This window comes from Chelonus insularis, unplaced genomic scaffold (assembly GCF_013357705.1).
Source record: "Chelonus insularis isolate UGA/USDA-ARS -01 unplaced genomic scaffold, ASM1335770v1 contig_493_pilon, whole genome shotgun sequence".
Classification (NCBI taxonomy): domain Eukaryota; kingdom Metazoa; phylum Arthropoda; class Insecta; order Hymenoptera; family Braconidae; genus Chelonus; species Chelonus insularis.
Window position 1 is genome coordinate 554497 of NW_023276609.1, and position 24909 is coordinate 579405.

At 28.1% G+C, this 24909-nt stretch overlaps 4 protein-coding genes and 1 long non-coding RNA gene across 11 annotated transcripts; 2 read left to right on the top strand and 3 right to left on the bottom strand.

Moving 5' to 3' along the window:
* Nucleotides 1-1064: 1064 nt before the first annotated feature.
* On the bottom strand, nucleotides 1065-2139 carry LOC118069944 (uncharacterized). The gene is made up of 2 exons (XM_035088321.1): nucleotides 1887-2139; nucleotides 1065-1772 (listed from the first exon to the last, which is right to left on the bottom strand). Exons 1-2 carry the CDS (start codon nucleotides 1973-1975, stop codon nucleotides 1139-1141), a joined length of 723 nt encoding a protein of 240 aa, XP_034944212.1. The 5' UTR covers nucleotides 1976-2139; the 3' UTR covers nucleotides 1065-1138.
* Nucleotides 2140-2793: 654 nt separating this feature from the next.
* Acsl (Acyl-CoA synthetase long-chain) lies at nucleotides 2794-13764 on the top strand. Of its 6 annotated transcripts, XM_035088313.1 has the most exons (10): nucleotides 2794-3215; nucleotides 3311-3589; nucleotides 3787-3879; nucleotides 6957-7059; nucleotides 9199-9553; nucleotides 9749-10507; nucleotides 10960-11272; nucleotides 11355-11618; nucleotides 11947-12222; nucleotides 12300-13764. In XM_035088313.1, exons 4-10 carry the CDS (start codon nucleotides 7040-7042, stop codon nucleotides 12452-12454), a joined length of 2142 nt encoding a protein of 713 aa, XP_034944204.1. In that variant the 5' UTR covers nucleotides 2794-3215; nucleotides 3311-3589; nucleotides 3787-3879; nucleotides 6957-7039; the 3' UTR covers nucleotides 12455-13764. The 6 variants fall into 6 exon arrangements, with proteins under 6 accessions (XP_034944204.1, XP_034944203.1, XP_034944202.1 ...); XM_035088312.1 differs by having other exon boundaries at nucleotides 2794-3604; XM_035088311.1 differs by having other exon boundaries at nucleotides 2794-3589.
* LOC118069948 (uncharacterized) lies at nucleotides 5690-6538 on the bottom strand. Of its 2 annotated transcripts, none has more exons than XR_004690702.1 (2): nucleotides 6071-6538; nucleotides 5690-5942 (listed from the first exon to the last, which is right to left on the bottom strand). It is a non-coding gene; the product is annotated as an uncharacterized lncRNA (long non-coding RNA). The 2 variants fall into 2 exon arrangements; XR_004690701.1 differs by having other exon boundaries at nucleotides 5690-5945.
* A 427-nt stretch (nucleotides 13765-14191) lies between the features above and the next one.
* Nucleotides 14192-18281, bottom strand: LOC118069943 (inactive hydroxysteroid dehydrogenase-like protein 1). Its single transcript, XM_035088320.1, has 6 exons — nucleotides 18167-18281; nucleotides 16126-16371; nucleotides 15865-16051; nucleotides 15475-15711; nucleotides 14698-15041; nucleotides 14192-14559 (listed from the first exon to the last, which is right to left on the bottom strand). The coding sequence occupies exons 3-6, from the start codon at nucleotides 16022-16024 to the stop codon at nucleotides 14353-14355; spliced, it is 948 nt and encodes a 315-aa protein (XP_034944211.1). The 5' UTR covers nucleotides 16025-16051; nucleotides 16126-16371; nucleotides 18167-18281; the 3' UTR covers nucleotides 14192-14352.
* Nucleotides 18282-18372: 91 nt separating this feature from the next.
* LOC118069942 (carbohydrate sulfotransferase 11) lies at nucleotides 18373-23647 on the top strand. Its single transcript, XM_035088319.1, has 5 exons — nucleotides 18373-18800; nucleotides 20445-20821; nucleotides 21458-21745; nucleotides 21819-22054; nucleotides 22792-23647. The coding sequence occupies exons 2-5, from the start codon at nucleotides 20519-20521 to the stop codon at nucleotides 22955-22957; spliced, it is 993 nt and encodes a 330-aa protein (XP_034944210.1). The 5' UTR covers nucleotides 18373-18800; nucleotides 20445-20518; the 3' UTR covers nucleotides 22958-23647.
* The last annotated feature ends 1262 nt before the right edge of the window (nucleotides 23648-24909 follow it).

A 24909-nucleotide genomic window follows, 5' to 3' on the forward strand; every position in this document is an offset into this window, starting at 1 on the left:
AGATGGAAAAGACGAGACTGAATTCTCTACTGACTATTCGACTTGTTGACAATATATATAAAGAAAATGATGTTAGTTTAAAATCACTGCCCACAGGCAGAAGATCATAAATGGAGTTTAATATAAGAATATAAACGTCCACAACACTAACTCGTCTTCACCTTTAACTTCGCTATGCTATAGGTTCATGGGAACTATCGCCCACTGCGCTTAGATAAATAAAACTTATCTTGCCTGCATTATGAAAATAGATTACTTCTAATTTATTTAAATATTTTTTTCATCAAAGAAAACACTACAGGATGATTTTTATTGATCGTGAATAATAACATCCTTTTGTTTTTTCATATTCGTCTGTCTAAAGTGGAAATATTATTAACAGGTTATTGAAAAATTTCATAACACAATATGGTAAAAATAGTATCGTTAAACAATTACAATAAACGTTTTATTTAATACCGTACACGTAAATATTTTATGATCGGTGGTTTTTTTTTATAGTTAAATCTCATTTTTACGCTGTTTGTTATAGTTTTATAGTGTAGGATAATTTTATGAGTCAAGTGTCTTTTATTTTTGGACTTTTTTTTATATTCAATCACTTTAATAAATTTATTCATTTTTTTGCATACCACACAATTCATAGTTTTTTATAACAAGTCATTAAAAATATATACAAAACTTATTAAAGATGATGAAATATTAAAAGTAATCCTATGTCAGTGTCAGTTTTTTTTAGAAGCATTGCATAAATGTAATTGACTGTATTATAAGCTATCAAAGGAATAAAATGAATTGCATCATTCTTTTGATAATATTTTATAATATAAAAATAGACGAATTATATGAAAAATATTTTTAAAAATAGTAAAATAAATGAAACGTAGAAGAAACGTATTGACTGGTAGAGCTTAAGCTATTTATTTCGAAATTCTGCGCTGAACTGAACCACGAACGCCATCTACCAACGTGAAAGTAAATTTTTCGTTTTCAAATGTTTTTAAACAATAAATAGAAAATTTCTTTATGCATTCAGTTATTTTAATAATTATTATAACAAAATATAGCTTTATAAAAAATAACATTTATTTTATTATAATACTTAAGACTAATGTTAGAAATAGGTTGAACACAGTAATCATCCAAGTTGTTCCAAAAAAGAGTGAAGGTTTACTTTTTTTGATGGAGTAATTGTGGTATTGATAATTCCTTTTAGCTTGGAAATGTTTATTTTCTTCGATTTATTGTTTGGAGTACTTGTATCTACTTTTTTTCGCTTTCCATTCTTCATTTTCAATAGTTTATGTTTATTATCGCTATTACAACCGTTTTTATTCTCATTATTCTGAGAATCATTCAAATTGTTTGGAGTATTTGTTATTATAAGGCCAGCATTTTTATCCTTTTTTCGTTTTTTCTTCTTTCTTGGAGTAATTCTAGGTTCTTCGATTTTCTTATTTTTTAGCCTCTTTGGTTTATTCAGAGTTACTTCATTCGTTTTATTGCAATACCCACACGTAATAATTAATTTATTTGATTGTTTCTTAAGACAATTTTGCATTAGTTTTTGTTGATATTTTGTTAAATTCGAAGATTTTTTGCTTGACAGTCGAACAAGTTTTTGAATGGAGTTTGAAAGTCCTCTACCTTTACTGATTCTCACTTTGCTATCAACCGTACTCCATAATGAACCACAATAATTGCACATGGTACTTAGTCCAAAGATTTGTTTAGGAAGATCCACTTCATCTGACAATTCTTTGCAACATCGCCTATAAATAAAAAAAACATTTTAACCATCATTACAATTGAATGAATAATAATTTAGAATAATTAATACATATATATTATTATAATAAATAAGCAAATTAATTTTAATTACTTACACATAATAATTTCGGAGTTCATTTACTTGAAGGTTATCATTTGTCTTCAAAGTTTGTATGATATTCCATAAATGTTCAACATTATCCATTTTAAATCAGTTAACTTTTCATCACTTCCACTTTAACTCAAAATAAAATCAGTCATGGTTGATTGAACTTATTGAAATTGTTTACTAATTAGTTAACTAACAATTGTATCAACTAATAAAAAAAAAATATCAACTCTAAAGCCATGAACATGTGCTTTCTTGACCAAAATTTGAAGTCGTAAAAAATGCTAATGCAATCAAAGAGATGGCGTTCTCAGTCCTATTCCGTACAGAACTTCTTTACCATCAATCAAAAACACGTTGAAAAACGTAGTAATTTTCTATTTTAACAACATGTAATAATACATAACAAAGTATAGTCAAATCATAGATAAAAGTAACAATTATTTCTATATTCATGGTAAATACATAAATAAATAAAATTGGGTTAAAGTCCTAAGATCAATATTCGAGAATTTCATAAGAATAGTTGTGGTTATTAAGAGAATTTTTAAGAATATCTCTTAATGGTCAAGATAGATAATGAATTCGACAAGTGTAACTGCATCTCCATGAGTTTTCATTGACATCAATTCATAGTATCGATCACTCACCCACGTGACGTCACGTGGATGGTGGATCACGCCACATCCCTACTTTGGCAAATTGTCTTGTGATTGGTCCAGGTGTAGATGAACCACCACGATAGTTTATAATATAAAAAAACATTTAATGTTTACCAAATAACCTGATTGTTCTACTTTACTACAATAATTAATTCTCATAAAATTTTTAAATAAAATAATAAATAAAAATATTTATTACATAATCCTTACAACTTATTTATAATTTCTTAGCTTTCGGTGGATTACATAAATTTGTGAGCAGTTGATTTAGCATAAACGATGATTTACATTATAATACTTTATCTGTATTATTAAAAAATTAAGTGATAACTCCCTCTCTTTAACAAAACAGTCGAGCGCGCAGTAGTCATCTGTACGTATAGTTTCTGTCGGCTAATGACAGATGCGTGTTGGAGCCTACAGCGTGTACAAGAACCTACAACTAACCCTGATTTGCGCTCGTCCGTTCATCTACAGACGTGTCCCTGAAACGCACATTTTACAACGCAATTCTTCATCGAATAACTTCATATTAGCATTTAACATTTAACATTTGGGTATTACAAATTATCATTTATTTTTCGGGTTATTCTGAATGAACTTACGAAGATTTATGATGATTGATAACATAAGAGAGCAATGACGTCGAGTGACATCGTGATAGGAATTTTAAAGTGTGTATTTTATTGTTATAAAACAGACTGAAACCATTTTTTATCTAAACATCACGTTTAATTGAATAAATATTACATTTTTAAATGCATTCCAGTGTATTTTGTGTCATAATTTCGAGTGTTATTGAGTAAACAGTTGGGCTATTACTTGTAGTGCAGCACTTGCAGATAGAAATAGTTATAAAAAGTGTCAACAACGATTGTGAATAATTTATTTATTGCCAGTCAATCAACTAATGCCTGATTTGGCTACAAAGCATTTTAGAAGAAGTCTGTTTCGACCAAATTGTCACGTGGTTCAACTTGGCAAGCACCGTGATCTAGTGATCAAGTACAGACGAACTCACCTAACCTGATCATACTCTTACTCTTGGGTGAGTTAAAAGAAGGTAATGGGAGTACTTGAGTTCGAAAAAAGAAACTTATTATCATTGATATAATTTTACAATTACACCAAAACTCAAGACTCATGTTTAGCTTTACGTAGTTTTATAAACCATGCCAATAAATGAGTTCATTGACCTTTTATCCTTCTCTAAATATATGATAATTTATCTTTTTTTATTTGTAGGTTTCGTCTGGCTTCCAAGTCTTAAAGAGTTAGCGAAGTATCAGTAGAAGTTATTGTGAAAGAAAGCGCCAGTTAAGAAGACCTACTTACAAAGTAAGATAATCATGTGCTTTCTTTTTATCACTTGATATCAATCGTGTGTGATTCTTAAAACTATAATCATATGCTTCAACAAGTAAAGGTGTATTTTATATCACATCAGTACCCTTGGAGAGATCTGCACGTTGTTCTGTAAATTATTCTTACATAATATAGGGTGATATGGTAATTGATACATCACTGGACTTTAGGGTTATCGTGATCATTTTGTTCACTAATCTATTTAATAACTTTGTTTGTGGTTTATTTCATTTTTTAAGTATTTTGGTTATTGGAACCTTGGAAATGTACTTTTTCTCAACATTTCATCATTTTTTTTTCTGATAGAAAAATTACATGCTTCTATTTTTAACTTATACACATTCAAGGATTTTATGATAAATTTTTACTACAGAAAAAAATGTTTGTTTACTATCGTATTTATGCTCTCTCAAAGCCATAGATACTGGCAATTTAGTTTCAAATAAAAAAAATCCTTGTAAAAAGTAATTATAAAAAATGACAGCACTTATTACATATACTTATTTAATTTTTCAGTGAGTGTAATAGTGAAAAAAAGAGTAATATTTTCTTCAAGTACATTTAACATTTTAAATATGTAATTTTATTTTTATCATCTGTTAATTTTCATTTAATTATGTTGTACATTTTCAATTTAGTGACGAGTTTTAAAGTAGAGATAAGGTAGCTTTATCCATGACAATTTGCGTTTGCCAAGTTTGAATTATTAATACATACAACATGCAGAAAACTTAAAAGAAAAAAAAGTGCATTTAAATTTCATCAAATAAAAAAATTTTTTTCGCACTTTACGAAGCGTTGAAAGTATGAATTAACACTTGTGACTCATACAAAAGTATGTAAATGAGTTTAAGAATGATGTTTGGTCTATTGTAACTTTCAGTCAAGGTCTATATAATTAATTGACTTAATTTGTATTAATAAATAAATGAAAAAATTAGCGACAAATTGTTTACAAAGATTGAACTAAATCATTGATCGCTAATTTACAAATTACTTAGTGACTTTGGGTCACACGTGTTAATGGTTGATTATTGAATTTAAATTATATTAGTCACCTTACAGCTGACCTGTAGCAACCAATATCCACAGAATGTTTGAGACTAACTTATATTGAAGGATTGTAATTTATTCATATGTTTGGAATTCATTGATAAATTTGTAAACTGTGTCAAGCTCATGTTCGAAATGGTCTAACGTGTTGGCTCTATCCTTCATCAATGTATTTATATAACTCACTATCAATTTTATATAACATTAACGTCGTATGTTCTTCTCTGATTTCTATTTACGTTGTGTTAGTCTGTTTAAGACATTTATAGGAAACAATTGGCAAGAATGCAAGCATTTTTTTTGTGTTATGTGAATGCACATATTCGTTGATGTGTCAAAGTGTTAGTATCATGTGGGAGGGTGAGTAGGATAATGAACGAATAACTGGGGAAGTGATGATGTTGGTTGGCAAGTAGTTCTCATGTAATGTGGTACATCATTGAGTAATACGTTTTACTGTTCAGCATTATTCTCCTGTCATCCCTCATGTAGACAACGTTCACATCCTCTGTGCATGTTGATGCCTTTATTCACTTGGGAATTAGTCATATTATTAGCTTCATACAATATTTCAGTTTTTTTTTAAGTAAATCTCAATCTTATTATTGATAAAGCATTTCTAGAATAGGCAGAAATAAGAACTTCCTTAAATTATCTTATCTTCTTTTCGACAGCTTTTCTTTACCTTGACACTATATAATGGCTTTAATTCTACAAGTTCCAAGGTTCGCAGACGCAAAATTTGGCATTCATAAAAAAAACGCATGCCTCATATCTGCGCAAGCGTCAAAGCAACGTGATCATAGTGTTCATTTTCTACACCATCTCATTCAACATTTGATTAAATTCTCCTTTTCCTATTGGATAATCAGCGGTCACAAACATTTATCGTTTTAGCCAGATGAAAATGCATTAACAAGTCTGTTGGACTTTGTACTCATAATTTATACTTCAGATAAAAAATTTTTTATTCGATTTATTTCCTGCTAGAAATGTTACATTAATTTTTTTCTCAATGAATATTTTCTGATGTAAGAGTTTCAAGGTTCTAGTGAACGTGAGAATATCAAGAGGACTTTGAACATGAGTGTTTAATAAACAATTACATTACCTGCTTATAGTTCATTGGCGCCTCAAAATTATAGAACATCAGATTCTACGTCAACTATTTCTATGTTTATATGAAAGGATCATCAGTATCAATGAATTTTACCGGTGTCTAATATTGCTGATGATTATTAAACTATGCCCTTTGTTCAAGAGACGATTCGTTGAGACAAACATTCGTTTAATTTGTTTGGTTTCATTCTTTCTGTTGTTGACGATAACTCTTTGTACGAACTTTGATGGGTGACAGGCATGACTGTTTAAGTTGTAAGTGTATATGTGACTTTTGTCACTGATATGCGATTAATACACTTATACGAATAATGATTCTTGGACTGTTGCAAAGTGCGAGAGACGCAGAATCATCTTGACCATTCAAGATGGCAAATAGATCAAATGCATACAACTCATGAAAACTTTTGTATTGTAATTGACATGGAATTCGTTGCATTTATATTATAGTTTAATTCAGTTTTTACTTTACTTTATAAAATGTATTTAGATTGAAAAAAATATTGTGGTTAGTTTTTTTTATTGAAGAAACAACTACTAAATTTTTTTCATTCCAACACATTTTATATCATCTTTAATTATCTGATAAAATTTTGCTGACCTCATTTATCGATGAATTTACATAAAAAATATGCTAATAAATTTCAATCATTCCTAGATAAAATTTATCTTACAAATCTTTGATAAAAATACGAATATATGCTGCATATAGCATAGATAGCAAGGCATTGAAGAAAGTTGCAAGTCAACAAATTATTTAGAATATCAAAAAATAAATCAATGTAACTCTTTAAACGATGTAGCATTTAATTTCCTTTAATTGGTTGGTCTTGTTTTATCTGACACAAACCTAGAGAATGGATTTTGTTTTTTTGCAGACCATAAGCTGGAAAAAACTTGGTGTGATTACATCGACTAATCGTATTCAAGTTCCACCAGAAGATTGCATAAAATTATCATCATGATTGTAGACGAGAAACTGTGAGTCGCAGTGACATTAATTCGTCATATAAGTATTTATTGTACTGTATGATCAATTAATGATACATTGATTTTCACGAATGAATTCTATTAGAGTTATTGACCGATATTTATTTAGCATGCTTGGCTATGATGTTGTTTGTTGCATGAGCTGTTTGTATAGCACTATTGAATGTTATGCTGCTTGCTACTGGAGATTGATTACTTAGAGATATTATCATACATTGTCACATAGTCGTAAAATTTTATTTATTTATTACTGATTATTGATATTTTAATGACATTTCAAGTATACCTTGATTATAAATCATTGATAATTATCAACATTACTAAAATTAATTAATAATTATATTACATCATTCTTTATCACAGTTATTAAGTTTTTCTTTCCACATTTAAACATCAATTCTAAGGAAAATTGCTTGAATAAAATTTTTTTATATGCAATTATCTTTTTCATTATAATATAATTTTAATTGATAACACTCATTAACCTGTGAAACGTCAACGTTATAGTTTCAAAGTTTATAGAGATAAGTATATAGATTATCTATGCAAAATACTGAATTACAATTTATATGATCAAAGTTCATTTTATGATAATTAGATATTAAATTGAACCTAGTGAGTGAACACAAGATAACTTTGAATGTGACCTTATTGTTAATATATAATTGTTATAATGTTTTGGGTTTCAAGTTTTATATTGGAAAGGAAAAATTCTATCATTAAATAACCACGTTGAGATCATAATGGAGTAAAATCAACAACGTTGAGGTCGACAAGGTCTCCTATGTATTCTCATCTTGCTATAATATAAGACCACACGTGCAAAGTCCAAGTGCGATAACGACCCATGATTAGTATACTCTCGGACGATTTCACCTAGGTTTGGTTCAATTTTTAAACTCAGTCACCGCTTTGATTGTGATGTAGAAAGATCGTGGATCTCTTTGAAAGATTTTGGAAGTGTAGATCAGTGGGTTAATATTTTAAAACAAATTTTCATTACATCTAGCTTGAAAATAAATTAGATAATTGAGTTTCAAATTTTTAAATATTTCTTGTCATGTCTGATCAAACTAGTACAGTTCAGATTGTTGATAAAAAAATTCGCGGAAGTCTGAGGTAATGACAAAAATCGATCCTGTTGATTTATTTAATGGGCGGAAATATCCATTAATTTTTATACAGTTCAATAAATACAGCTTAATCATTAAACAAAAATATTTTCAACTATTTTTTTTCTATTTTTATAACAAAAAATTTTATGTTTAAAGAAAAATGAAATTTTTATAATAAAATTGTGGATAAAAGAAATTTTACCTTAAAGTATAAGTCACAATAATACTGTAGATTTTCATTAATTTAGTTCAACATGGACTTTTGTAGATCAAAAGATATGCTTTTCTAGTTATTCTTGAAAAAAAAATTTAAATAAGAAAAAAGAAAATTCAATTTACACTAAATCAAGTTGATAGAAAATTATAAATTGAATTTCTCTCCCAATAAAAAAATTCGCCTGATATAATAAATTTTTTTTTCCATCGAGATTAAATTTCTAGTTATAAAAACTTAAACCATTAACTGTTCACTTAATTAATAATTTATGAAAATTCTGCTTTTTATGCAAGAAACCTTGAAACTGATGAGCAGTCCATTACCCAAGAACATGCTTTTTTTACAATAAAAAAAAGTTTGTTACTTGATATCACATCATTAAATATAGGTAACCTACTTTGGAATTCAATAAGCTCAAGGAAGAAAAAGAATAAGAAAAATTAAAATACAGAAAGTAAAAATAGATAGAGTTATACTTGTAGCAAAATATAAATAATTAAAACGTCTTCTACTTCTTTATTTACCCATTTTCACAGGAAAATCATGGGATATTCAAAGCTGCATTATTCTACACTATTTTCATTCATTCTATTCTATGCTTTCTTTAGTTACCTTATTTTGCACATCTTAATATATCAAACTTTTCTGCTATAAAATATTATCACTTCTTCTATTCAACAGTAGCGTATTGATATTACTTATTATTTTAGTTAATTAAAGTTGATAAATCGAGTCATTATCTTCTATAGAAGCACATACAAATATTTATTTTATAATCCTATATTTATTGACCTACAGAGAAATGGAAGGATTCTGGATAAATGGAGTGATCACTGCAATAAAAGCCCTTTCTTACGTGTACGATTTATTGACATTCCCTGTATATCTTATTCTTCAACGACCATGGGAAAAAAGAAAACTATCAAGAAGAGTCAAAGCTAAGGTTATTGCAAAAGATGACCGCTCCATAGTGTATAGAAATGTTGATGAACCTGGTCCAATGCATGTGACATTAGATCGACTTAAAATTGACACACTAGAGAAAGTGCTACGTTTTGCAGCTGATACTCATGGAGACAAAAAATGTCTGGGTACTAGACAAATTCTTGCTGAAGAAAATGAACTTCAACCTAATGGAAGAATATTTAAAAAGGTAAAAAACACATTTTGATTAATATCAATTTATCATTTGTATTTTTATCGAAAACTAACAAAGATTAATTGATATTCATTAATTGTGGCTGTCATTATTAATCAATTGACTTCATTTAGAATGAAATATAATTATTTATTAAAGTTTTTTTTTTTTTATAAAAATACTAATAGTTTTTTATTTTGTTATTTCTAGTACAAGATGGGTGATTATAAGTGGAAGAGTTTCAAAGATGTAGAAAAATTGGCTACTTCTTTTGGACGAGGTTTAGGAGAGCTGACAAAAAAAAAGAATATAGCTATTTTTGCTGAAACAAGAGCAGAATGGATGATTGCAGCTCATGGAGCTTTTAAGAAAAATTTTTCTGTAGTTACTATTTATGCAACATTGGGAGATGAAGCTATTGCTCATGGTATCAATGAAACTGAAGTTGATACAGTTATTACGAGTCATGAATTATTACCAAAGTTTAAGCACCTATTGTCGTCAACGCCTGAAGTGAAATGTCTTATTTACATGGAAGATCAGTTAGTATCAACTGACATAAATGGGTACAAAGAAGGAGTCAAACTTATCCGATTTTCGGATGTTATTCAGACGGGTAGTTCGTCACAAGTTGAACTTGAATCTCCTAAGACTGATGATACAGCTATAATTATGTACACTTCCGGATCTACTGGAGTTCCTAAAGGAGTCATGTTGTCACATAAGAATATTCTTGCTAGTTTAAAAGCATTTTGTACTGCTACTGAGACGAAGAGTGATGATGTTTTATTAGGATTTTTACCATTGGCTCATGTGTTTGAATTACTTACTGAGACTGTTGCCATTCTAGAAGGTATCCCAATCGGATATAGTTCACCTTTAACCATGATTGATTCAAGTAGTAAAATTCAGAGAGGTTGTAAAGGTGATGCCTCTGTTTTGCGACCTACTTGTATGACAGCTGTTCCAGTAAGTTCAAAACAATATATTAAGTTTATTAAAATTAGATTTTTTACTGGGGTACTCAATTCTAAAAAAATGTTCAAGACATTAGAGCTGGTAGATATTTAACTAGATATATGATAATAAATAGAACAACGCCCCTAACCATGTTACTTTTTTTTATTTTATAAGTATCATTCAATAGATAAGATGAAAATCTTGAAGAAGTTTTGAAACAATTTGAGATACTTTTATTAATTGTTCTTTAGTAGGACAAGAATTCGATAATAGCTTTTCTTCTTTTAAATCTACTTCTAATTAAACTAAAAATATCGATGAGGTAAAAAAAATGTAATCGACTGGGCTTACCCTAGGCGTTAAAGAATCAATACCAATTAAAAAGATAATCTTATCTTGATGTTCTTTTTTTTACTACATTGCGTTAAAATGTTTCATTAATAATCGATTAATTTTTTTAGCTCATTCTCGATCGCATTTCTAAAGGCATCAATGAAAAAGTTAAAAAGAAAGGACCTCTGAGTCAAGCAATCTTCAAATTTGCTTATGACTATAAGCTCAAGTGGACAAAACGAGGCTACGAGACTCCACTTTTTGATCGATTGATTTTTGGTTCTGCTAAACAAGTTCTTGGAGGTCGTATTCGACTTATTTTCTCAGGCGGTGCTCCTCTTACTCCCGAGACTCATACCCAAGTTAAAATATGCCTCTGTGTTAACGTTACTCAAGGATACGGACTCACAGAAACATGTTCATCTGCTACAGTAATGGATTGTACGAAATTCAATTTACTAAAGTGAATTCTTCGATGTTTTATAAACAGTAAATTTTACATTGAATTGTTTTTTTACACTAGATTACGATCGGAGTACTGGTAGAGTTGGTGCACCAGTGATAGGATGTGATCTGAGACTGGAAAATTGGGAAGAAGGATCTTACAGAGTAACTGACACGCCTTATCCCAGAGGAGAAATAATCGTTGGTGGAGATAATGTTTCTCAAGGATACTATAAAATTCCGGAAAAAACTAAAGAAGATTTCTTCTTTAAAGATGGAAAACAATGGTTTAGGACAGGAGATATTGGAGAAATGCACCCAGATGGTAGCATGAAAATTATTGGTAACTATTTTTTTCAATGACAACCCTCATAATAATATTTGTTATATTAATGAACGTAATAACTTCAATTTTATAAATTATAAAATAATTTGTTTAAATCATTTAAACAAGTAGGAATTTATTCCATCAAATAACTTACGTTTCATTAGCTTTTTAATTAAAAATTAAAATTTAATAATCCTCTAGTAAATCTACTCAAATAATAATGTAATTTATTAAAACTTAGATAATTTAATTTATCTTCATTAAAATTTCATTAAATATCTCAAATAAACTTTATCCTGTTAAAATCTAATCACTCAAAATTAAATTAAATTTTTGTTTACAGATCGTAAAAAAGACTTGGTAAAACTTCAATTTGGAGAGTATGTTTCATTAGGAAAGGTGGAAGCAGAGCTCAAAACATGTAGATTAATTGAAAATATTTGTGTATATGGAGATGCTCATAAAACATACACTGTTGCGTTAGTAGTACCAAACTTACAACATCTTCAGGAGATTGCTGACGACCTTGGAATCCAGAATAAGTGCTTGGAAGAGCTCTGTGAAAACCCTGAGGTGGAGAAAGCAGTTTTACAAGAATTGGTAGAGCACGCGAAAAAATGTGAGTCCCTCAGTTATATCGAATACTACTTCAATTTCAAAGTTAAAATGAAATTTTAATAAAAAATTATTGTTTAGCTAAACTTCAAAGGTTTGAAATTCCGGGTGCAGTTAAATTATGTGCTGAACAATGGTCACCGGATATGGGTCTGGTCACAGCAGCGTTTAAAGTAAAGAGGAAAGCAGTTCAGGACCGCTACCAGCATGAAATAAACAGGATGTATGCATCGTGATACCACGAATCTTTTTTAACGGGTAAAAAACTTGAGGAACGATTATAAATGTCATAATATCAAACGAATAAAATTATTTTAAATTGAAAACAAAGAAAGAAGGGACGTACATGAGATCCAGTGAATATCAGAAGCTTATTTATTTATTCAATTTCTTGCTTGAACGCTAAATACGCATAGGTTATTGACGTAAATATATTGAAAACTATGGAAAGTAATTCAATTATAAGTTTTATCTTAGCGCACAGTTTAAACGAAGATACCTCTTCAAGAAACTGAAATCTAATCCATAAATCATTTATGTCTTCCGTCTGATTATCAATTTTTTATGACAGTAAGGACAAGCTATATTCTAATTTTTTCTCCATTTATTGTCTATTATGTTGTAAAAGAAAATATTGATAGTTTTTTTTTGCAAATAGCACAAAGTAAATTTATAATCATTATGACATGTCACATAACGATATTGTAATAATTAGTAATTATTCTGTATGATTAAATAGTTTTCGTCAATTTGAATGAGCTTGTGATTGACTTTGTAATGAGATTTAAGTATTTAAATTTATCATGAATGTTTCATTGTGATTATGGAATTTATAATATACTCCGTGATAAGCTTTATTAAAATGATAGTAATGACTAATGAGAACAAATGCTTCTCAATTAGTGTTAATGTACAGCATGATCGAGTGTAGAGTAATTGAAGCAACAATTGTAAATTAGTTTGCTATGATAAATTATTTGTTATATTATTGAGGAAGAAAAATTTATTTAATTGAGCATTTAATTGGTTATATTTTGTTATTTATATAAACGCAACACAGATATTTGCATAATGTAAGAATTGATACCACGCTTTTTTATAAAGCCTCGCCAATAATTAGTAAAAGAACGGGATATAATTTTAAATATCAATCTTTATTGTCCAACATACTCAAATCTCGAGTAAGACATCAGCATGTTAATTATTTGAGTTATTTTTTTTAGCGTAAGCTATTGAAAAGCAAGTTTTATGGAAATGTTTATTATACGTACATTAATATAAAAAACGTAATTATAATCCAGAAAGTACAAATCGGTTTCTTACACAGATATAAACAAAGGAACTAAAAGAGATTTTATTTTTCTCGTAAGTTTATTAAAAAAAATTGATTTACGTTGATGTGGTATTTTTCGAATGAAGTAAGTCCACCGATTGTAAGTGTTCGGTGATCCATGTAAAAATATAGTTATGTATAAAAAAATAAGTAATGTATAAAATTTTAACAAGAAATTCTTGTCAATGTCTATACATGTATTGATGTAAAAAATTTACACTGAGAAAAATTGATATTATTAAATTATTATTTGAATAGTTAATTGAAAGAGGAAAACTTTATCATGAAATATTTTTGATTAACTATTCAAATACTCAATTATCAAAAATATTTATCTCTGTGCAATAGTGTTACCAGGAATTCATATAAACGAAAAAAACTATTGTAACTGTTTTATTTTCGTTTTTGACTTAAGTCAAAAAATGAATCACCGTAAATATGAATGCTAACCATCAACTATAATAACTGTGAGGAAATAATTGTTCTAAAGTCATATTGTCAATAGGCTCCATTGTTATATTTTATATTATTGTTTACATAAAAAAATGTATGCTTATTTAATAGGCAAATTGGCACTAATTTATAATAATTGTTAAGGATACTTTGTATATTATATTATTACAATTATTAGGCAAAGAAAAGAATGTTCCTTTTTTCATTTACATCATTTAATAATGATAAATTAAGTAATAAATGTACAGCTGTAAAAAGTTTAATAATTTTAATGAAATCGATATTTATCATCTCTGGTATTTCGTTGATTGTGGATTATGAGTTATAATTATACGTGTATTTACATGTTTATATGCTTTTTTGTTTGAAATAATCCTTTCTAAATGTTTGATTCATTATCTCACCAATTTTTGTTCTTATCCAAACTGGTGGAATAAGTGTGAAAAATGTTTGGATACCATGTGCCCAATAACCGGCGCTACTATCAACTTTGCCAAGTGTTGCAACAGCATTTCTTGCATAAGTCGTTGCATCGGGAACAACTATAGTTGATACCTAAATTTTCGATCAAAAAAAATAGCATTCATCACTCTCGTTTTAGCAAAAAAAAAAACTTTCTATTAATAAATAAAGCCATAAATTGATAAGCATAAGTTATTTTAAAATATTCACTTCTAATGTAATGCAAGTTACCTGAAGTCGATTACTAAAAGCATTCATTTTTGTATTGACAAATAATGGTGTTAAGTGTTGAACTGTGATTCCAAATTTTTTGTATTCAGCTCTCAAAGCTTCAGAGAAACTTCGCAAATAAATTTTCGTAGCTGCATAAACAGTCATTAAAGGTAATGGTTGTAATTCTGCACCTGAGGAGACATTGACAATAGCTCCTTTTTGTCGTTTTTGCATTCCTGGAATAACTATTTTTGTCATCAGTGTAGCTGCTCCAATATTTATATTAATTATGTCCCATAATTCATCTTCAGGAACTTCTCCAACATACATTGGATATGTGTATTGCTTCCCCACATTATTGACTGTAATTAGAAAAAATGTTTATTTTATTTCCCAGTTTTTTGCTTATTAAATAATTCATTACTTTTAATGCACTTCACTTAAATGAATTTATTAAAATATTAAATTCTGTATAAATGTATATAAATAATGGAAACCTGTCATTTTTAATTGTAGTCTTTTTTCACATGATTGAATCTATTGATGTAGGAAAATGGTAAGCTAACGATTAAATAATTTTATGCACATTTTTCAATGTCATTGGTAACTGTTTTTTATACACAATTGTATGCTTTATCATGAATTTATATTGCGCATTTAAATAATTCTTTAACATATTAAATCATATATTATTCCAATACTTTAATTAAAAATAAATAATTATTTCATATTTGATTTAATATCAAAACTCTTTCTGACCAACTTTCTGTTTAAAAGTGACATCAATACAAATACCTAGTATTCCTACAGGAATGTTTTTTAATTTTTGCTCAATATCAGTCGTAACACCTCTTCCTTTGGCAAAGTCCGCTTGAATAATTTTGATATCAATATCCGAATTAATTTTCAATATTTCATTCTTAGTTTCTTCAAGCCTATCAAGCGTTCTGCTGATGAGAATTAAATTGATGCCACGACCAGCAAGTTCCTTTGCGTAAGCTTTGCCGATTCCATCGGTTGAACCAGTCACCACTGAAATTATTTGATCGAACTTTTAATATCGCAATCATGATGAAAAAAATATAAGTTGTTATAAAGCGACACACTTTCGAAAATAAATGAAAATAAAAAATTGCTATAAACCTTTGATTTGATATTGAGTAAATACTTTTTCGTTACGCTTACCTGCCCATTCACCAAACTTTGTCTTCAAATCAATTGGTGTTGGATTGATAACTGGAATAATCACTTCGTATAAAGCTCTTGATACTCTGATGACAGGGTCTAATAATGCCCAGAGAATCAACAATACTCCGAGTAACCATAGTGCAATTGATAGAAACATTTTCTTTGAAGAGGAGAAACATTGATTCTAAAATCCAGGTTGTTATAAAATCATGTCACTCGACACTTTATTAAATAAATAAATAAAGTCTAAACTCGTACTCAAATAGATAAATGGCGAAGGTATAACAAATTTATTAGATAATATTAGCATCAATCAGCCAGTGAGGACTACCAATCAGTTTCACCAGCTCCTGATGACTGTTAAAGAGCTCACAAAGGCAAAACACTTTCTCTGCTGTCGTGTGCTGCCTGTTCGTTGATCAACTGAACATGCGCGATTTGGCATACTGTTGATATTGCTCTTTTCAAAAGTTACTTTCACAAAAGGGATTCCACATAAGGAAACTGGAAAAGCTTTTTTTCATTAATTTGCATATCTCTTTCACATTGAACTTTAAATCATGCTTTTAAACTAATCAGCAACGGATCAAATAAATTATGTAGAATTTATGACATGTGGTTTTAATGTTAAATAACTGTCAGCAATGAATTATAAATATGCTGAAGAGGCATTTTCGCAAACAAATAGACATTAACAATATTATATTGAATTTTATGCAGTTTTGCTGTCAATACTGAGGTACTTTAGTCGTGTAATGTCTTATTAAGTTTTTAATTATCCATGGATAATAAGCACGATAATTTACTGATTATTTATGCCGGGACTTTCGTCAGCAATTGGGTGTTATAAATTTTAATAACTTGTTTGCTCTTTTCCACAGTTATTGCTATTTAATCCATTTTTATATTTTATAGATACTATACATGTAATAAAAATAATATTCAACCTCTCAAAGCCTTGACCGGAAAACTACCGGCTCGAAGTAATTATACATAACTATGTTTCGTAACTTTTTATACATAAATATGGATCAAAATCGCACTTAGACCATGTTTGATATTGAGTGAAGGATTTGATATGCTCGAAGAAGAGTTTTATTTTAAACTGAACGTATAAGTTTGCAAATGTCTTCGTGGAATATAATTAAAGTGTGCAAAAAGCAAAAGTGTCATGTTTGTATTTGGATTTGACATATCAATTTGTCAAATTACCAAATGGTGGTAATTTTGAATAATTCGATAATAAATTTTATTAAATAAAATTCCGAGCTATTACGGAAAGGTTGTGTTTTTGAGGAAGAAAATTTCTATTTATGTTATAACATAATAACTTTCCTAAACAAGAAAGTTAGCGATTTTTACCATGCAGTACTGTACAATCAAATGTAAACATGTCTTATTCTCATGGTGAAGAAATTAATGTTTTTCTTCAAAGTTTTTCTCATGGATAAGACTTTTTTTGTAAAATAAATTATATAACTTTAACTGAATGACTCTACTGAAAATATAATTTTATTTAAAAGATATATATTAACGCTGATGTTAAGCAAATCCTGTCACGCGATGGAGCCGATTGAGGTTCTAGGAAGATTAAATCAACAACGTTTTTTACTTTGTTTTTTTTGGATTCAAACCACAAAAACGATTTATTAGTTATAAATAATAATAAGAGAGATCAATCACATTACTTCAATGTATTAATTTAATTATTTTAACACTAGACAATTGAATCTGTAACTTTGAAAAACAAAGATTATTTTTAAATAAAAGAAACTTTGGAGTAAAAAGAAAAATGATTTAGAAAAACTATTCCTAACTTATTTAACTGTTATCTGAAGCGTTAAAAGTCAAGAGAAGAATAAAAAAAAGTTAAGTAAGAGGAAAATGATAAAATCCAAGAGTTTAGATGCCATAAAATTAATATGACAAATATTATTTTATCTTTTTGGGGTCATTTCGTTCTGAGATAATCTTCAGCACAAGTGCATCACTGATGCTAACGTTTCATACATACTCATCGTTTCAAACTGCATAGAATAAATTTTTCATTAATTTTAAAACTACATTTTTTATATCAAAATAAAAATTGTATCGATTCAATGCCCTAGAATTTACAAGTAGATGAATGATTGTAAAATCAACCTACTAAAGAACAAGTGTGAATAAACGAGAAGACAGGAAGTGCTACTAAAACAAGTAAACCCGTTAATCTATTCTAAATTCTCTCTAAGAAGAAGCAGATTTTTTTGACCGAATAACATGAAAATAAATACGAGCAACAAAAATAAAAGTATTTTACCTTTTTCTTATTAAAATTCTTCGCCTCAGATGAATATATCTATCTCTCTTGAATTACCGTTGATCCGGATAAACATAAAGTTTGCACGAGGACGGAAGATGCGAGATGTTATTAAAACGAATAAAAAGGAAGAGATAACTGAAAAAGTTGAGAGGGAGTAGATGATACAGATATAGAAATGCGCAGGCTCTGTGCAATACTTTGAAAATGTGTGAATTAGATATTTGGTGTTTGAGTATGAATCGTTATAAACATACGATTAGATGTTGATGTTTCAGGCATCATCTAATCCTTTGCATTCCGGTCATAATTTTAATAGATAATCGTGAATTCCAGCAGTAGATCGCGTGGCAATCGAGTGTATTTCGCGAGGGACCTTCGTTCATGCTCGACTGCGCCTCTTTTTGTAAATCAACGTCTGGCATAAACTTGTTCAGTTCTGCGGTCGTGCTCTACAAGGTCTCGTAGTGAACGTATCGTTTTGTGTCAGCAGTGATTGGATTGCAACAAGCATGTGCTAAAAATGTTTGAAGTGAATTTTATTATAATTAAAAAAATTCGTGATATCATCAACTACTTTATCAGAAACCAAATGAACCCGGATTCTTAACATCTGACCAACAATACGTCACATGTATTAATTATCATGCATTATACACACTACATTTAATTAAGAAATTATCTCACAGTTTTTAGTATTTAGTTTCTTTTAGTTTTATTAGAATTAAATGTCTTCCTTTTTGGTACAAAGTGTATTCCTTGGTACAAGATTATTTCAATAGACTTTTTGCGAAAGTTTTTTGTAGAATTCATCTGAATACTAATGCAGCTTATTTACATTTTTACATTAAATTATGTGTCGTTAACTATTTAATTACTCTACGATTATTTAGCATGTAAATAAGTGTTTTTTTCTTAAATTATCTTTGATAGTTTTTTAAATCAATAAGCAATTAACTAGGATAAAATTTTTGCGGTTTTTCAAATTACTAATGCGGTTAAACTAACAGTTACATAGTCTCTTTGCTCATCCGACCACTTCGAAATTCATAACTTGTTGAATTTATAGTTTAACGTGGATAAGCAATAAAGAGACACAATGATACAAAGTATTGCATTAGGGTTACTTTGTGAAGAGTTGTAAGTTAAAAATATCTTGAAGAAGCAAAACAAGTTAAGAGTTATGGAAAGAATTATTTTTCTGTGAGGGAAAAAATTTATGTCATAAATAATTAGTAGAAAGTTTCAAATTTTATGATTTACATCATCTGTTGTATAAAAGTTTTTGTGCTGAATTTTTTTTTAGTATCATTAAAGAGGATGATTTAAAATTGCTTGAATATAAATTAATTTTTTATTTAATTTCCTTCTTTTCTGTAAAAAATATGTTAAATAATTTTTAAACGAAAGAAACTTTGTTTTTTTTTTTTCTAATTTCTTGTTTTAATTGATAAAATTGTGTTTATACAAATAATTTGACGGACCAGGAGAATTAATTATCACAAAGAAAATCAATAAGAATAGTTAATTGTGAAAAGATCAATTAAAGTTGATGAAAGTCAATAATATTCCATAATTTTTTAAAATATTTAAAATTAATATTCAATTTTTTATTTTAATTCTAATCTATTTTAAATTTAATATCGGCTCTTTCGAGCTGAAAGATTCTCAGCAAGTGATTACACAGATTTTTTAAGATATCGGATTAACTGTTTACATTCTAATCCTTTGAATAAAGAGATACCAAGAAACAAATTCAATATAAAGAAACTAAAAAAACCAAATTGATATCAACATTTGTATTTCTATTTTTTTATCAAATCTTTAATCATATAATTAATTAATTATTTTTCAATATTATGAACTTTATCAAAGACAAAATTTTTATAGTTGGTTTCTAATGAGTAAACAATAGCTAACGACACTGGTTTCAATGAGTGAATAAATTTTCTAGTCAACCATAAATTTTTATTAATCAATTAAGTAATAAAATCAATTATTGATTAGAAGAAAAAAAACTTCTAATGAATGGATATAATTAAAACAAAAAAACTACTTGTGAATCGAATAAATTGTACCACTAAAATGAGTAGCCAAATTTTCTTGATAAATGTCTCATAAAAAGTTATAAAATCATAAAGTTTACTATCTACCAAGTGTTTTGCAATTTAAAAAGAATACTCTATTTTATGAATCACCTAATCCACTTATTTTATCATTATTTGTTTATCATTTAGTAGATTCAACCGCTGATTAATAAAAAAATATATTATTCTAGGTCGAATGACGTTTTTTATAGCTCGAGGAGTCGTGCAAATCTATGAGCGTGACAGATGAGTTACGGTTCAGATCATGATCGACTATCAAGTGATGAAGGCAACACTAGTTGGTTGTCTTATTTTCACCTTTGCTCGCTCCCAAACAAACGACCTTGACTCGTCGAGTGAATCTCTCCAACCTAATTTACCGTATTCTTGGATTGGCTCGAATGCACTTGCAAGATTAGCGTTAGTAGAACGCCAAGAAAGACTACAATTTCATTGTGAGGAAATAATGACGAGAGAACAGCTTGAAGAACGTGTTTTAATGCCGAAAGACTTCAAGAATATTCTTGTCAATGATAAACTAGGATTGTTATATTGCTATGTGCCAAAGGTAAATTGAATTTTTTGTTATTACAAAGTTGCAACAATTATTGATTGTAATTATTCTTTAATTGATTTAATGTAATTTTTGTAAAAAAAAACTATTTTTAATTCTAAAGAAAGATTCATTTTTTTCAGACATATATCAGAAATAATGTTTTCATGAATACATGTAAATGAGAAATTTTTTCAAGAGTTTTTTTTTGCTCGAAAGTCATTAGTTGAGTAATGTAAAATTGAGTCATAATCATATGCTTATACAAAGTTTCAAGTAGATACTCTTAAAAACTCGTTTTCTTTAATTCATAGGATAATGAAATGATTCGAGAGCAATTTATCTAGCAATAACTCGTAGAGATATTCTTTAAAAAAAATTTAATGAAGTAATTATTTTTATTTGACCGATAAAAGTCACAAGTTCAGGTAATCCACATAATTGGATTAAATCATAAAAAACCACTGATAAAAATTTAATTTTGTTAAAAAATTACTAAACTGTTGAACAATGTAATAACAGAAATCTTTCAAAAAATTTTTTATAAACTATTGTTATTTAAAGAAACATAAATATTGCATGTAGCTGAATAAATTAGAAATTATTTACAAAGCAATTACTGATTAAATGTATTTTTAATCATGAATATAGGTAGCTTGTACCAACTGGAAGCGTGTGTTAATGATTGCGAGTGGCAAGTGGTTAGGGGACAATCCTCTCGAGATTCCCGGAGACATAACACATGCAGCTGGTACTTTTCAAAGACTGAGTAATTTTACAATGTTGGAGATTGAACGTAAATTAGCTAGCTATGACACACTCATAGTAGTTAGGCACCCATTAGAAAGATTACTCTCAGCGTACAGAAATAAGCTTGAAAGTAAAAACGAGAAAGGTTCGAAATATTTTCAGAGTCGCTTTGGAAAAAAAATAGTCCAGGTAAATAATTTGTTATAATTGGAAAAATATTTAAGATTATTATTCGAGATTAACATTTTTGTTTATTAAACAGAATTACAGGCAAAATGCCACGCAAGAATCTCTAAGTAAAGGCGATGACGTTACGTTCAGTGAATTTGTAGATTTTATCACTGATAAGAATGCAACAGGTACAAGCAATGAACATTGGAAGCCTATTCATGAGCTGTGTCTTCCTTGCAAAGTCAATTATAATTTTATAAGTAAATACGAAACGTTAGCTGAAGATGCAGCTGAAATATTAGAAAGAATTGGTGCTGGATCAATCATGTAAGTATGAAAGACATGACATTTAACCAAATCGAGTGTTAATTACATGTCGAAATATTTTCCTAGATATCTGAGCATTAATCACACAAATCTTGCAAAGTTGCACAGAAATTATTTTAATTGATCAGTTTAACTTCTTAAATTTTTTGCAACATTTTGTATAAAAAATTGTTTAATGATGGTGATTTAGGGATCATTTATATTGAATGAACAAAATGGCATTCGATATTGATATTTACATTGAACAGAATAACTTTAAATTATATATTTGAATTTTTTTATGGTAGATAAACTTGCAGAACTGATAGTTCATTCGTGATTGGAATTTATTTACTCAATTATTTCATTCTAGTATGTAACACATTGCATTCACATAACACTTCCGTTACGAAAGTTAAAGAAAGATTGAGCAAATTTCAAATCATAATTTTTTCCTGCATTATTGAAAAAATACGGAAATAATTATAACTTATTTCATAAGTCTTGAATTTCATACAGAGTAATTTGGCATTTTTATACATGATAAAAAGAATTTAATTAAAAAACTTACTTTGAAACTGGTAATATTTTCATTCTAATGATTCACAAGTTTATCCATTTTTTTTTCAATTTTTAAAAAGATGACAAAGCTCTAAAATTACATTGATAATCCTGAGTGTATAATTCGTTTTAATTGGATTATGAATCACTGATAAAAAAGAACTAAGTAATAAATTGTTTGTAATTTAATTTAATAGATTTCCTATGAGATCATCGACAAATGAACCAACAACAGCTAAGTTAGAACATTACTACTCAACATTGTCTGTCAAGCAGTTAAGGAAATTGGCGGAAATGTATCGATTAGATTTAAGGATATTTGATTATTCTCTAGAAGAAGTGTTAGGGTTCTCTGTAGTTTGATACTACATGGAGATCCATCAGGATATTTTTATAACATGGTCATGCAAAAATTGAAGACACAGTTCAACAGAAACTACCATAAAGTACTATAGTTTGAAACTAAATAGGAACCTGAATGTAACAATATTAATTCTGTGATTTATCAGATTAAGTATAATTTATTATTCAAGTCATACCATTGATTAACAATATTCACTTAATTGTAAAATACAATGATTCTTAAGCAGTGATAGTTACCATTAATATCAGTAAAAATCAAGGTTTATGTTATTCCATTAAATGTAATATTGTGATGTAATTAGCTTATAAGTCATTCAATCAAATTGTATATTGTTGCAAATAATGCCATAATATGTTGTACCTTATTTGTATCAAGTTATTATAAATTTGACGAACTGTACTTCAGTCAGTACTTCTGTAAAATATTCCTATGAAAAAGGTCAAGGAATTCAATAGAAACTAATACAAACGTATGATATTAAATTATTATTATAACAATAATCAAATTTAATCAATCATAAATGTAACAAATTTTTAATATTTGATTACAACAATGAGTATATTTTACGAACTATTTAATTAATAAAAGATATTTTTTCTACATCTTATAATTGCGAATAAATTATTTACATGTTTTTAAATTAAATAGTAGTCTTTAAGTTTCTATCAAATTTGCGTTTTAGGGATGGATTTCTGCAATCAGTCTGAACGATCATCTTAGTGATTTGTCTCAAAATTCGTTATAACAGCATTCTATAAAAAAAATACATAGTTAATTTTTTATCGAAAAAAAAATTGGATGATAGTAATGGTGGATCTTTAATTCGGGTTGTTGATCAACATTTATGAGCGATCAATTGACATTTATGAATTGAATACATAAATTAGAAAAAATTTCCTACTTACTTTTCAAATCTTGAGAGACACTTTTACAAGAGTAAGGTTTTTTTACAACCACACATTTGCCATTTCGAATGAAAACTAAATGGCTAAAAGTTGGTATCCGTAATATATATGCATCACTATTGATTATTAGACTAGTTTCAACTAGTAAAAATACCACGATCAACGTTGAAATTTTCATTTTGACGATGTATTTCGGATTGAGAGGATTGAGTTAATTTAAATGTTTTAAATACAAATGCTATGAATTAATTAGCACCATAAAATTGAAAGAACTATTAAGTTTATAGAAAATTTCTTTGTTTATATTTAAAAGGCTGACTGATATATGATAAATTGATATGTTGAGGAAATCATAAATGTTTTCAAATTATTGATGATTCCGGAAGAACATGATAGATTTATGTTGATTAACTAATTATTGAATATTACCTAATCTCATTTGAGTCAGTCTAAAGGTATGTCATAAATTTTTGATAAATGCTTTTTAAAATTTTTAACAGCCATTCTGAACACATTTTTAAAATTAATTATGACTATTCATATTTTGGATTAATCGTTCAATTGAACAGCTACAATACTCAAATCCTAAAATAATCACTCATACATTACAGGTTAATTAAATTTCCGCTTTTAGTTTAAATATTAATAAAAAATAAGGTGTCTATAATTGAAATTAACTTATCTTAGAATGCAAACAATACCTATCATTGTTTGTATAATAATTTATATAAATTTTCTGGGTAAAGAACATGACTTTTCAGATAATAAAAAAGTGCATATATAATAGAAGGAATAAAGTTTTTTATATTATAATATCAAATATGTATACTTGGAATTAAAAAATACTTCCTAAACAGAGTTGATTGTTCAAAGTAAATAAAAGCTATGGTTATTCTTCGAATACGTGTGACGTAAGAAATATAACGATACGTAGATTTATAAGTTGTATTGTATTAGTAATTATGGATAGGCAGATGATTTACTATAAACTATAAAAAGAGTGGAAAAAATTTTGATCAACTTCTGTAAATGGCAATAATTGTGAA

Coding starts and splice junctions, on each gene's coding strand:
- LOC118069944 (XM_035088321.1), bottom strand. CDS start 1,975: ATGGATAATGTTGAACATTTATGGAATATCATACAAACTTTGAAGACA. Junction 1,773..1,886: donor GAACTCCGAAATTATTATGT/GTAAGTAATTAA, acceptor TTTTATTTATAG/GCGATGTTGCAAAGAATTGT.
- Acsl (XM_035088310.1), top strand. CDS start 8,129: ATGTCTGATCAAACTAGTACAGTTCAGATTGTTGATAAAAAAATTCGC. Junction 10,508..10,959: donor CTTGTATGACAGCTGTTCCA/GTAAGTTCAAAA, acceptor TAATTTTTTTAG/CTCATTCTCGATCGCATTTC. Junction 11,273..11,354: donor ATCTGCTACAGTAATGGATT/GTACGAAATTCA, acceptor TTTTTACACTAG/ATTACGATCGGAGTACTGGT.
- LOC118069943 (XM_035088320.1), bottom strand. CDS start 16,024: ATGTTTCTATCAATTGCACTATGGTTACTCGGAGTATTGTTGATTCTC. Junction 15,712..15,864: donor AAAGTTTGGTGAATGGGCAG/GTAAGCGTAACG, acceptor AAATAATTTCAG/TGGTGACTGGTTCAACCGAT. Junction 15,042..15,474: donor CATTCCTGTAGGAATACTAG/GTATTTGTATTG, acceptor TTCTAATTACAG/TCAATAATGTGGGGAAGCAA.
- LOC118069942 (XM_035088319.1), top strand. CDS start 20,519: ATGATCGACTATCAAGTGATGAAGGCAACACTAGTTGGTTGTCTTATT. Junction 20,822..21,457: donor TATATTGCTATGTGCCAAAG/GTAAATTGAATT, acceptor TCATGAATATAG/GTAGCTTGTACCAACTGGAA. Junction 21,746..21,818: donor TTGGAAAAAAAATAGTCCAG/GTAAATAATTTG, acceptor TTTATTAAACAG/AATTACAGGCAAAATGCCAC.